This window comes from Bombina bombina, chromosome 1 (genome assembly GCF_027579735.1).
Source record: "Bombina bombina isolate aBomBom1 chromosome 1, aBomBom1.pri, whole genome shotgun sequence".
In the NCBI taxonomy this organism is placed as follows: domain Eukaryota; kingdom Metazoa; phylum Chordata; class Amphibia; order Anura; family Bombinatoridae; genus Bombina; species Bombina bombina.
In genome coordinates this window covers 290,270,032-290,282,357 of record NC_069499.1, presented here as the reverse complement: position 1 = coordinate 290,282,357, position 12,326 = coordinate 290,270,032, and the positions used below count along the sequence as shown (strand labels likewise).

The 12,326-nt window shown below is 40.2% G+C and overlaps 1 protein-coding gene across 1 annotated transcript in view; it reads right to left on the bottom strand.

Annotated features, from left to right (window-relative positions):
- Positions 1-12,326, bottom strand: part of LOC128645216 (protein mono-ADP-ribosyltransferase PARP14-like) — a 279,860-nt gene that overhangs the window by 51,179 nt on the left and 216,355 nt on the right. Inside the window, exon 16 of the mRNA XM_053698040.1 lies at positions 8,142-8,281. Coding sequence (XP_053554015.1) covers positions 8,142-8,281 — 140 coding nt within the window. The remainder of the gene's footprint in view (positions 1-8,141; positions 8,282-12,326) is intronic.

Genomic DNA, 12,326 nt, shown 5'->3' with positions numbered 1-12,326 from the left:
GTGGGGGTTTTTTTAATTTAGTTAATTGGATTTAATTAATGTAATTTATTTAATTGTAGTGTAAGGTTAGGTGTTAGTGTAAGACAGGTTAGGTTTTATTTTACAGGTAAATTTGTATTTATTTTAAATAGGTTAATAACTATTTACTAACTAGTCTACCTAGTTAAAATAAATACAAACTTGCCTTTGAAATAAAAATAAAACCTAAGATAGCTACAATGTAACTATTAGTTATATTGTAGCTAGCTTAGGGTTTATTTTACAGGTAAGTATTTCGTTTTAAATAGGAATTATTTAGTTAATGATAGTAATTTTTATTTAGATTTATTTTAATTATATTAAAGTTAAGGGTGTTAGGGTTAGACTTAGGGTTAGGTGTAGGGGTTTATAACTTTAGTATAGTTATAACTTTAGTTAGCGACAACATTGGGGGCGGCAGATTAGGGGTTAATAACAGTAATGTAGGTTGCGGCGATGTTAGGGACAGCAGATTAGGGGTTAATAATATTTAACTAGTGTTTGTGATGCAGGAGTGTGGCGGTTTATGGGTTAATATGTTTATTCTAGTGGCGGCGATGTCCGGAGCGGCAGATTAGGGGTTAATAATTTTATTTTAGTGTTTGCGATGCGGGAAGGCCACGGTTTAGGGGTTAATAGGTAGTTTATGGGTGCTAGTGTACTTTTTAGCACTTTAGTTATGAGTTTTATGTTACGGCGTTGTAGCATAAAACCCATAACTACTGACTTTCAGTTTACGTTATGGATCTTGTAGTTTTAGGCTGTACCGCTCAGTTTTTGGCCAGACAGCCAGACTTGTAATACCGGCACTATGGAAGTCCCATTGAAAAAGGACTTTTTGAAAGCTGCAGTAGTTATGTTGCGTTCCGGCCAAAAAAGTGTGCGGTGCAGCTAAACCTGCAAGACTCGTAATACCAGCGGTAGTGAAAAAGAGCCTTAACGCTGCTTTTTCACCCGTACCGCAAAACTCGTAATCTAGCCGTAAATTATAAAAAATAAAAACAATTACACCTAATCTAATAGCCCTATAAAAATAAAAAAGCCCCCCCCCAAAAAATAAAAAAAACCCTAGCCTATTGAAATTCTATTGGCTGATTTGAATAGCCAAAATAATTTCATTAGCTCTCATCCTATTGGCTGATTTGAACAGCCAATAGGATTTGAGTAGCTCTCATTCTATTGGCTGATTTGAATTTCAAGAATCAAATCAGCCAATAGGAATGCAAGGGATGCAATTTTGAAAAGGCTCCCTTGCATTGAAGATCCAGTGAATGGCGGTGACCATATGAAGAGGACACTCCGAACCGGATGTCTTCAAGGATGGATCTGCTCCGTGCCACTGGGATGAAGATAGAAGACGCCGCCGGGATGAAGATAGAAGATGCCGCCTGGATGAAGACTTCTCACCGCCTGGATGAAGACTTCTCGCCACCTGGATGACGATGGATGTCCGGATTTCAGAAACTGAGTGGATCTTCGGGGGTTAGTGTTAGGTTTTTTTAAAGTCTTTTTGGTGGGGGTTTTTTTTTTTTAGGTAAAAGAGCTGAATGCCCTTTTCAGGGCAATGTAAAAGAGCTGAATGCCCTTTTAAGGGCAATGCCCATACAAATGCCCTTTTCAGGGCAATGGGTAGCTTAGGTTTTTGTTAGAGTTAGGTTTTTAATTTTGGGGGGGTTGGTTGGGTGGTGGGTTTTACTGTTGGGGGGTCTTTGTATTTTTTTTTCCAGGTAAAAGAGATGATTTCTTTAGGACAATGCCCTACAAAAGGCCCTTTTAAGGGCTATTGGTAGTTTTTTGTAGGCTTGGGGTATTTTTATTTTTGGGGGTCTTTTTTATTTTTATAGGGCTATTAGATTAGGTGTAATTGTTTTTATTTTTGATAATTTCGTTTATTATTTTTTGTAATTTAGTGTTTGTTATTTTTCGGAATTTAGTAGTGTTAAGTTTTTTTTAATATGTAATTTAGTTTTTTAATTGGTAGTTATTTTAATTTTAGTATACTAGTTTAGTAAAATAGTTAAGTTAGGTTAATTGTTAGTTTAAACTTAGGTTTTTTTAATTTCACAGGTAAGTTTTTATGTATTTTAAGATAGGGATATTTTAATTTTAATTTAAAGTTAGGGGGTGATAGGTTTAGGGGTTAAAAGCTTAATTTATTAGTGGTGATGTGGGGGGGCTGGCAGTTTAGGGGTTAATAGATTTATTTAGTAGTGACAATGTAGGGAGGGGTGGCGGTTTAGGGGTTAATAGGTTTAGTTAGTGGTGGCGGGGAGCGGCGGAATAGGGGTTAATAACTTTATTATAGTGGTGGGGATGTGGGTGGGCGGCAGATTAGGGGTTAATAAGTTTATTACAGTGTTTGCGATGCGGGAGGGCCTCGGTTTAGAGGTAAATAGGTAGTTTATGGGTGTTAGTGTACTTTGTAACAGTTTAGTTATGAGTTTTGTGAAACATTGTTACACAAATTCCATAACTACTGCTCTTAGATGGCAGTATGGATCGTGTCGGTATAGATTGTAATGCAAGCTTTTTAGCCTCACCGCACAACCTGTAATACCGACGCTGTGGAAATCCCACGCAAAAACTGCATTTTTTGAGTGCAGGATTTACGTTGCATTACAGGCTAAAATGCTTGCGGTATAGCTATACCGACACGACTTGTAATGGCTGCGTTACTGTTTTTACACTGAAATGGCCATTTTTTCAGCATTAAAACTGTAACACAAAACTTGTAATCTAGCTGACTGTTATCAATGCACCAGAGGATTCTGGGTAAGATGTGCTAATATCATTTACAATATCTTTAAATACTTTTCTGTTTTAAGTAACCATACAGCTGCTCTGTACTTGTACACTCCACCCTCCCCACTTCCCTGTGTCTGATCACTCAGGCCCATGGTACCTGCAGGTCACAACCAGTACCACATGCTGACACAGAGATATTATTTAAATGTGCAGGCTCCGTATTTGTAGAAATAGTGGTGACAATGAGGAGTTGAGAAATGGTAGCCTGACACTGTCACAAAGCAATTAGTTGCCCGGGCCTAATTGTAAGGCACCAATGGCACCCTGGCAACCAGGTTTATAGAACCCTGATCTAAACCTTTAGAAACAAATTAGAATCAAAAGAATATATTAACAAAAATCACCATAGACTTTAATTTGTACAAAAACGGTTTGGAAAAGCTGTTCTAAAGGACTTACATCTGAGAGTGGAAAATGTTGAAAAATTTCAGGACACTAAGGTCCATTTATGAGGTGGTGATATCAATAAAGCTTATTTTCCCTTTAATTTTTGTTGAGCAATGTGCAATGTTCAGCCGAATGACTAACGTGTGTGCACTTTAACCTAGAGGGTAGTCAAAAATGTTGTAAAGACATCACATGGTCTAGTATGATGTTCTCTATTTAAATATAAACATCTGTGAGTTATATTTCTATATACTACAATATGCAGCAAATAGAGCATCAGACACCAGGTACAGGGATACCCAGGCTAAAAAGAAGATAGTGTCCCTCTTTATTTCGCCCTTTTGGGAATTACAGTCATCTAATAGCACTATGCAAAGATCTTTGCTGGACGCTCCCAGGTTGAGCGCTTCTCTCTTTTTATTTATGCAAATTATGACACTTAGGGAAGTCTCCCTAAGTGTGATGCGGGAATCCAGACGTGGACCCGTTGCTCAGTGTGCCTAGAGGGATATGGCTGCACCTCACTGACGAGGCCCACAATAGGCCGAAACGTACGTCTGGGGTTATGCTGTTTCTCTTGTTCAGAAGGGGATTGCCTGGTATTTCGGGGCTGGACTGTACTGTGAAGTCAGGATCAGACTGATATGCTACAGGAAAGTTCTTTTCTGTGAAAGGCACATATCGAGCAAAAAGAGGCTGCTTCTAGGGTGGTAACCAGCCATAGAACAAGCTATTATGCTATTGTTCGTTCCCAGGTTGAGCGCTTCTCTCTTTTTATTTATGCAAATTATGACACTTAGGGAAGTCTCCCTAAGTGTGATGCGGGAATCCAGACGTGGACCCGTTGCTCAGTGTGCCTAGAGGGATATGGCTGCACCTCACTGACGAGGCCCACAATAGGCCGAAACGTACGTCTGGGGTTATGCTGTTTCTCTTGTTCAGAAGGGGATTGCCTGGTATTTCGGGGCTGGACTGTACTGTGAAGTCAGGATCAGACTGATATGCTACAGGAAAGTTCTTTTCTGTGAAAGGCACATATCGAGCAAAAAGAGGCTGCTTCTAGGGTGGTAACCAGCCATAGAACAAGCTATTATGCTATTGTTCGTTCCCAGGTTGAGCGCTTCTCTCTTTTTATTTATGCAAATTATGACACTTAGGGAAGTCTCCCTAAGTGTGATGCGGGAATCCAGACGTGGACCCGTTGCTCAGTGTGCCTAGAGGGATATGGCTGCACCTCACTGACGAGGCCCACAATAGGCCGAAACGTACGTCTGGGGTTATGCTGTTTCTCTTGTTCAGAAGGGGATTGCCTGGTATTTCGGGGCTGGACTGTACTGTGAAGTCAGGATCAGAATGATATGCTACAGGAAAGTTCTTTTCTGTGAAAGGCACATATCGAGCAAAAAGAGGCTGCTTCTAGGGTGGTAACCAGCCATAGAACAAGCTATTATGCTATTGTTCGTTCCCAGGTTGAGCGCTTCTCTCTTTTTATTTATGCAAATTATGACACTTAGGGAAGTCTCCCTAAGTGTGATGCGGGAATCCAGACGTGGACCCGTTGCTCAGTGTGCCTAGAGGGATATGGCTGCACCTCACTGACGAGGCCCACAATAGGCCGAAACGTACGTCTGGGGTTATGCTGTTTCTCTTGTTCAGAAGGGGATTGCCTGGTATTTCGGGGCTGGACTGTACTGTGAAGTCAGGATCAGACTGATATGCTACAGGAAAGTTCTTTTCTGTGAAAGGCACATATCGAGCAAAAAGAGGCTGCTTCTAGGGTGGTAACCAGCCATAGAACAAGCTATTATGCTATTGTTCGTTCCCAGGTTGAGCGCTTCTCTCTTTTTATTTATGCAAATTATGACACTTAGGGAAGTCTCCCTAAGTGTGATGCGGGAATCCAGACGTGGACCCGTTGCTCAGTGTGCCTAGAGGGATATGGCTGCACCTCACTGACGAGGCCCACAATAGGCCGAAACGTACGTCTGGGGTTATGCTGTTTCTCTTGTTCAGAAGGGGATTGCCTGGTATTTCGGGGCTGGACTGTACTGTGAAGTCAGGATCAGACTGATATGCTACAGGAAAGTTCTTTTCTGTGAAAGGCACATATCGAGCAAAAAGAGGCTGCTTCTAGGGTGGTAACCAGCCATAGAACAAGCTATTATGCTATTGTTCGTTCCCAGGTTGAGCGCTTCTCTCTTTTTATTTATGCAAATTATGACACTTAGGGAAGTCTCCCTAAGTGTGATGCGGGAATCCAGACGTGGACCCGTTGCTCAGTGTGCCTAGAGGGATATGGCTGCACCTCACTGACGAGGCCCACAATAGGCCGAAACGTACGTCTGGGGTTATGCTGTTTCTCTTGTTCAGAAGGGGATTGCCTGGTATTTCGGGGCTGGACTGTACTGTGAAGTCAGGATCAGACTGATATGCTACAGGAAAGTTCTTTTCTGTGAAAGGCACATATCGAGCAAAAAGAGGCTGCTTCTAGGGTGGTAACCAGCCATAGAACAAGCTATTATGCTATTGTTCGTTCCCAGGTTGAGCGCTTCTCTCTTTTTATTTATGCAAATTATGACACTTAGGGAAGTCTCCCTAAGTGTGATGCGGGAATCCAGACGTGGACCCGTTGCTCAGTGTGCCTAGAGGGATATGGCTGCACCTCACTGACGAGGCCCACAATAGGCCGAAACGTACGTCTGGGGTTATGCTGTTTCTCTTGTTCAGAAGGGGATTGCCTGGTATTTCGGGGCTGGACTGTACTGTGAAGTCAGGATCAGACTGATATGCTACAGGAAAGTTCTTTTCTGTGAAAGGCACATATCGAGCAAAAAGAGGCTGCTTCTAGGGTGGTAACCAGCCATAGAACAAGCTATTATGCTATTGTTCGTTCCCAGGTTGAGCGCTTCTCTCTTTTTATTTATGCAAATTATGACACTTAGGGAAGTCTCCCTAAGTGTGATGCGGGAATCCAGACGTGGACCCGTTGCTCAGTGTGCCTAGAGGGATATGGCTGCACCTCACTGACGAGGCCCACAATAGGCCGAAACGTACGTCTGGGGTTATGCTGTTTCTCTTGTTCAGAAGGGGATTGCCTGGTATTTCGGGGCTGGACTGTACTGTGAAGTCAGGATCAGACTGATATGCTACAGGAAAGTTCTTTTCTGTGAAAGGCACATATCGAGCAAAAAGAGGCTGCTTCTAGGGTGGTAACCAGCCATAGAACAAGCTATTATGCTATTGTTCGTTCCCAGGTTGAGCGCTTCTCTCTTTTTATTTATGCAAATTATGACACTTAGGGAAGTCTCCCTAAGTGTGATGCGGGAATCCAGACGTGGACCCGTTGCTCAGTGTGCCTAGAGGGATATGGCTGCACCTCACTGACGAGGCCCACAATAGGCCGAAACGTACGTCTGGGGTTATGCTGTTTCTCTTGTTCAGAAGGGGATTGCCTGGTATTTCGGGGCTGGACTGTACTGTGAAGTCAGGATCAGACTGATATGCTACAGGAAAGTTCTTTTCTGTGAAAGGCACATATCAAGCAAAAAGAGGCTGCTTCTAGGGTGGTAACCAGCCATGGAACAAGCTATTATGCTATTGTTCGTTCCCAGGTTGAGCGCTTCTCTCTTTTTATTTATGCAAATTATGACACTTAGGGAAGTCTCCCTAAGTGTGATGCGGGAATCCAGACGTGGACCCGTTGCTCAGTGTGCCTAGAGGGATATGGCTGCACCTCACTGACGAGGCCCACAATAGGCCGAAACGTACGTCTGGGGTTATGCTGTTTCTCTTGTTCAGAAGGGGATTGCCTGGTATTTCGGGGCTGGACTGTACTGTGAAGTCAGGATCAGACTGATATGCTACAGGAAAGTTCTTTTCTGTGAAAGGCACATATCGAGCAAAAAGAGGCTGCTTCTAGGGTGGTAACCAGCCATAGAACAAGCTATTATGCTATTGTTCGTTCCCAGGTTGAGCGCTTCTCTCTTTTTATTTACGCTTTGTACATGCACCAATGGGGATAATCGCCCAATTTGTACTGGCCTCGGTTTTCTTATGCTACTCAATAGGATTTAGATTGTGTACTTATTGTAAATGCCCTTGGGGCGTGGCACTTGTGTGTTTTAAAAATTTTTTGTAATAAGTTTTAACTCATGGAAGAAAAGCTAAGTTTTATCATATTTGAACCCCTTGTTTGCAAGGTTCACACTTAAGTTTGTAATGCTATACTGAGATATACAGTGTGCCTTGGGTTGCTTCTTTTTTCTTTCCATTTTTTAATTTTTACAATTTAAGTTGCCAGCACTGTCCACTGGTGGTTCCTCAGGTTTAAAACCGCAGGGATTTTTTTTATTTGTTTTGTCCCATTTAATATAACCTACAGGATTCTTTCTAGAGAATTTTTCTTTTGGCTCTAGTTTACTTACTATGCATCAAGCCACTGCTGACTCTCTGAGCAGACATGGTGGGGCATATTTAGGATACTGGGTCAGCACAGGGCTATTTACTATGGGAGTATTTGGTCTATGGGGGTGAGTTATATGTAATGGGTGAGGTCCCAGTTAGGGTTTATTTGTGGTGCTTGGGATTGGGAAAGAACCATTAGGGTTATTCACAGTGGGTAAGGTCACAGAGTTAATTTGCAGTGGAGGGAACTATGTCAGCAGCAGGAAGTCAATAGTATGTTCTAGCTCCAATAGAATATTAGTTATGTTTATCAATTCAATGCTGCTAGAGAGCTTAATCTACTTAAGGGTTGTGATGGCTTTCTGCAGCTATTTATAACAATATTTATAGCAATAACACACATCCAATATTTCAGACAAATTTATTGCATTAACAATGTTATGATGATTTGAAAAACAGCTTTTAACATTGCTTGGCTACAATATAATCTAAACAGCCATAGGTGTAACTGAACAAAAAATAATTACCTTCATTATTTTCATAAGGAAGGTCAATAAAAAATGGTGTTTAACATCATTGTATTCTTGGGATCCAGGATTCAGGGTTACCACTTCAAACTGATTGTTCATTGGATTCCAGTGAGTTGGCAACTTCATGGAAATTTCTTCTGAAATGTAAAAGCTCAAAGAAATAAGCTCAGAAATATTAAATATCTATCTGTGGAATATTTAAGTATTACATTAATATGTGGTGGTATATAATGTAATTTGTAGCAGATGTTTTACATTTCCTAAACACAATAATATCAATATAGAAAAACAAATACTATGGGCTAGACAACACGTGAGGCGCAAACATTTTTGCACAAGCGATATTGTGATTCTGTGAGCATTTGTAATTGCGCTGATTTTGCAAGTTGAGCGCAACCGCAATTTTGCTAGTGCAATCTTGATTTACTCTTCCATTCTTACTGCAATCTCGGAGCTCTGGTTAACTGTTTTCTAAAAAAAAAGTGTTGCAAAACACATAAAATGTACATTACAAAGTACACTTACACTCATAATAACACTGTCTAATAAAAATTATTTGCCAAAAATATTTGGCAAGATTACAAGTTGTGTGGTGCGGCTATACTGCTGAAAAATTTACCTTTGCGTGCGGAATATGCAGGTCTCCCGTATTACAAGTCGCGGAGGTTCGGCTATACCGCTTGCATTTTAGCCTTTACGCAACTCTCCATTCCGCACTCAAAAAATGTATTTTTAAGTGTGGAATTTTCAGGTCACCCGTATTACAGGTTGTGCGGTTCGGCTATTACGCTAGCGTTATAGCTTATACCGCCACAATCCATTCCGCACTCAAAGACCAGTAGTTATGGATTTTGTGAAACAAAAATGTTTCACAAAACTCATAACAAAAATGTTACAAAGTACACTAAACACCCATAAACTACCTATTAACCCCTAAACTGCCATCTCCCCACATCGCAAATACTATAATAAACCTATTAACCACTAATCTGCCACCCACCCACATCGCTAACACTAAAATAAAGTATTAACCCCTAAACCGCCGACCCCCCACATCACCAACACTAAATAAACCTATTAACTCTTAAACCACCGGCCCCCCTACATCGCAACTACTATAATAAACCTATTAACCCCTAAACCGCCGGCCCCCCACATCACAACTACTATAATAAGCCTATTAACCCCTTGTGGTATTCTGAGCTTCGTATTTAAGTAAACAAGTATTTGCACATTGGTTATAAAGGTTAGCTCTAAAATTAGAGCTTGTTGCTCTTTTTTGTAGTAATCAGAAAACAACTTCTATGTAGCCTGATTAAACAATATGAGACATTTAATATATGATGAATTTGTATATTAACTACTGACTTAAGTGTTAATAAATATAAGGAATATTTAATATAATATATATCTTATGTTCAAGATATATATATATAACCGGAGGCCACAGATGAAAAAGAAATACTGACAAGCTCAGAATCTGAATTGGTAGAAACAAATGATTCTTCTTACTTCACGCAATCACACACAGCCTAAAATATTTACAAGTTCAGACATTCCACAGACATACAATGTTTGTTCATATTGGATGTTGCAGGTAATAGGAGATGCCCAATAATTCAGTATGGTAACAAAAACAAGCAGGTAAGAAGTTTAAAGGCTTTAGCATTGTTCGTATACGTTACCACCTTGAGGACCGTGATATTTCTGTTACCGCATTGGAAGAACCGTGTTTGGAGAGGCAGCGTGTGTGAATGCGGCTTACTTCCGGGTAGCGGTGAAAAAGTAGATCCGGCCGTTGAATGATCCAAAGTCGGTAATGACAAAGTAACGATTTGAGCATAAGAGATTCAAGAAGCAGCTAGAGTAAACAAAGTAAACCACCTTGCACAGGATACAAGCAATAGGAGACCTGAGATAAGGAAAGCTACACCAGAGTAGCTAAGACTTCAATAATCAGGCAGTCAATGAGTGTTACAGGTAGTCCTTATATAGGGTGGAGACCAAATAGGAGGGGTTATAGTTAAAGGTATACCACATCTCCCCCCCTTCAAGGAAGCACCCCAGGGGTTTCCAAACTAGGTTTCTCAGGATAGCGGCGATGAAAATTTCGTAGAAGACGGGGAGTGCGAAGATCAGAATGAAGCTGCCAAGAGTTATCCTCCGAACCATAACCTTTCCATTTCACAAGATACTCTAACCTCTTCCTATGGATCCTAGAATCCAATACAGCTTCAACTTCATACTCCTCTCGATCATCAACGAGTATTGGAGGTGGTCGAGACAAGGAGAGAGACTGAGGTGGAGGAAGATATGGCTTTAACAGAGAGACATGAAAAGAGGGGTGAATCTTAAAATCCTGGGGAAGCTCTAATCTCACAGCATTGAGGTTGATTATTTTAGAAATCTTAAAAGGACCCAAATATTGATTTGCTAACTTTTTGCTAGGAACTGACAGTTTGAGATTCTTTGTCGAGAGTAGTACCAAATCTCCAATCTGATAAGCCGGGCTAGCAGTGTGATGGGTATCATATAACCTTTTTTGATAATCTTTAGCTTCCGAAAGATGTTTTTTCAGGATGTTAAGTCTTTCTTGTAGGGTAGTTGCGATATCCAATGCTGAGGGAGAGTTCACTTGTTGAGAGGACAATGAAATAGTAGTAGGATGATATCCATAAGTAACGAAGAATGGGGATAGTTTAGTAGATGTAGAAGTAGTATTGTTATAACAGAATTCAGCCAAAGGTAAATAGGATGACCAGTCATCCTGCAGATGAGATATATAACAACGAAGATATTGCTCAAGGGTTTGGTTGAGTCGTTCTGTAAGGCCATTTGTCTGAGGGTGAAAAGCAGTCGAGTATCTAGAATCAATTTTGATTAACTTACATAGGGATCTCCAAAAATTAGAGGTAAACTGTGTACCACGATCAGTTATTATAACTTTGGGCAGTCCATGTAAGCGAACTATGTTGTCTAGGAAAACGTGAGCTGTAGTGAAAGCTGTAGGGAGACCTTTTAGGGGAATGTAATGAGCCAGTCTTGTTAAATGATCAATGACAACTAAAATAGTATTGTAATGGTGGGATTCAGGTAACTCGACAATAAAGTCCATTGATATGGTACTCCAGGGTTTGTCAGGAATAGGCAGAGGAGATAAAAGACCTGATGGTCTTTTGTGTGTTAACTTGTTTCTGGCACAGGTATCACAATGTTTTACATAGTTTGTAATATAGGTATCCATGAGTGGCCACCAATAATTTCTCCTGGTTAGGTCTATAGTTTTAGAAATACCTGGATGGCCTGCTAGTGTCCCGTCATGGGTTTGTTTAAGAATAGAAGATCTAATTTGTTTGGGGATATATAGTTTAGAATTATGATAGAAAAGACCCGTCTTGGAATCTTTTTGACAGTCTATTCCATGTGGTGGTTCATGTTTTAATTCTTTTAAGATCTCTTCTTCTAAAGGTGTTAATAAACCTATAATTTTTTCTTTTGGAATGATTTGGTAAATTTGATTATGAGTGTCTTGTTCATGTAATCTAGAGAGGGCATCGGCTTTGGTATTTAAATGTCCTGGTCTGTAGGTTAAGAGAAAATCGAAACGATCAAAAAATATAGACCATCTTGCTTGTCTTGCAGACAAGGTCTTACTTGTTTTTAGAAATTCAAGATTTTTATGGTCAGTATAAATCTTAAAAGGTAGCTTAGAACCTTCTAATAAATGTCTCCAATGATCTAGAGCACGTTTTATAGCTAGAAGTTCTTTATCTCCTATGCTATAGTTTTTCTCAGCACTAGTTAACATTTTTGAATAGTAAGCAATAGGATGAATCTCAGTCTTGTTCTTATCTTGTTGTGATAAAACTGCACCGATACCTGAGTCGGATGCATCTACTTCAAGGATAAATTCTGAATCAAAATCTGGCATAACTAGAATGGGAGCTGTAGTAAAATTTTCTTTCAATTTATTAAAGGCAAGACTAGCGGATTCGGTCCACTTAAATCTTTGTTTTTCACTAGTGAGTGTTGTTAATGGTTTAACGATTGAAGAGAAATTTTTTATAAACTTCCTATAAAAATTCGCAAAACCAATGAATCGTTGTACAGATTTTGTGGAAGTAGGAGTAGGCCAATTTAGAATTGCTGATACCTTCTCCGGATCCATTTGAATTTTGTTGG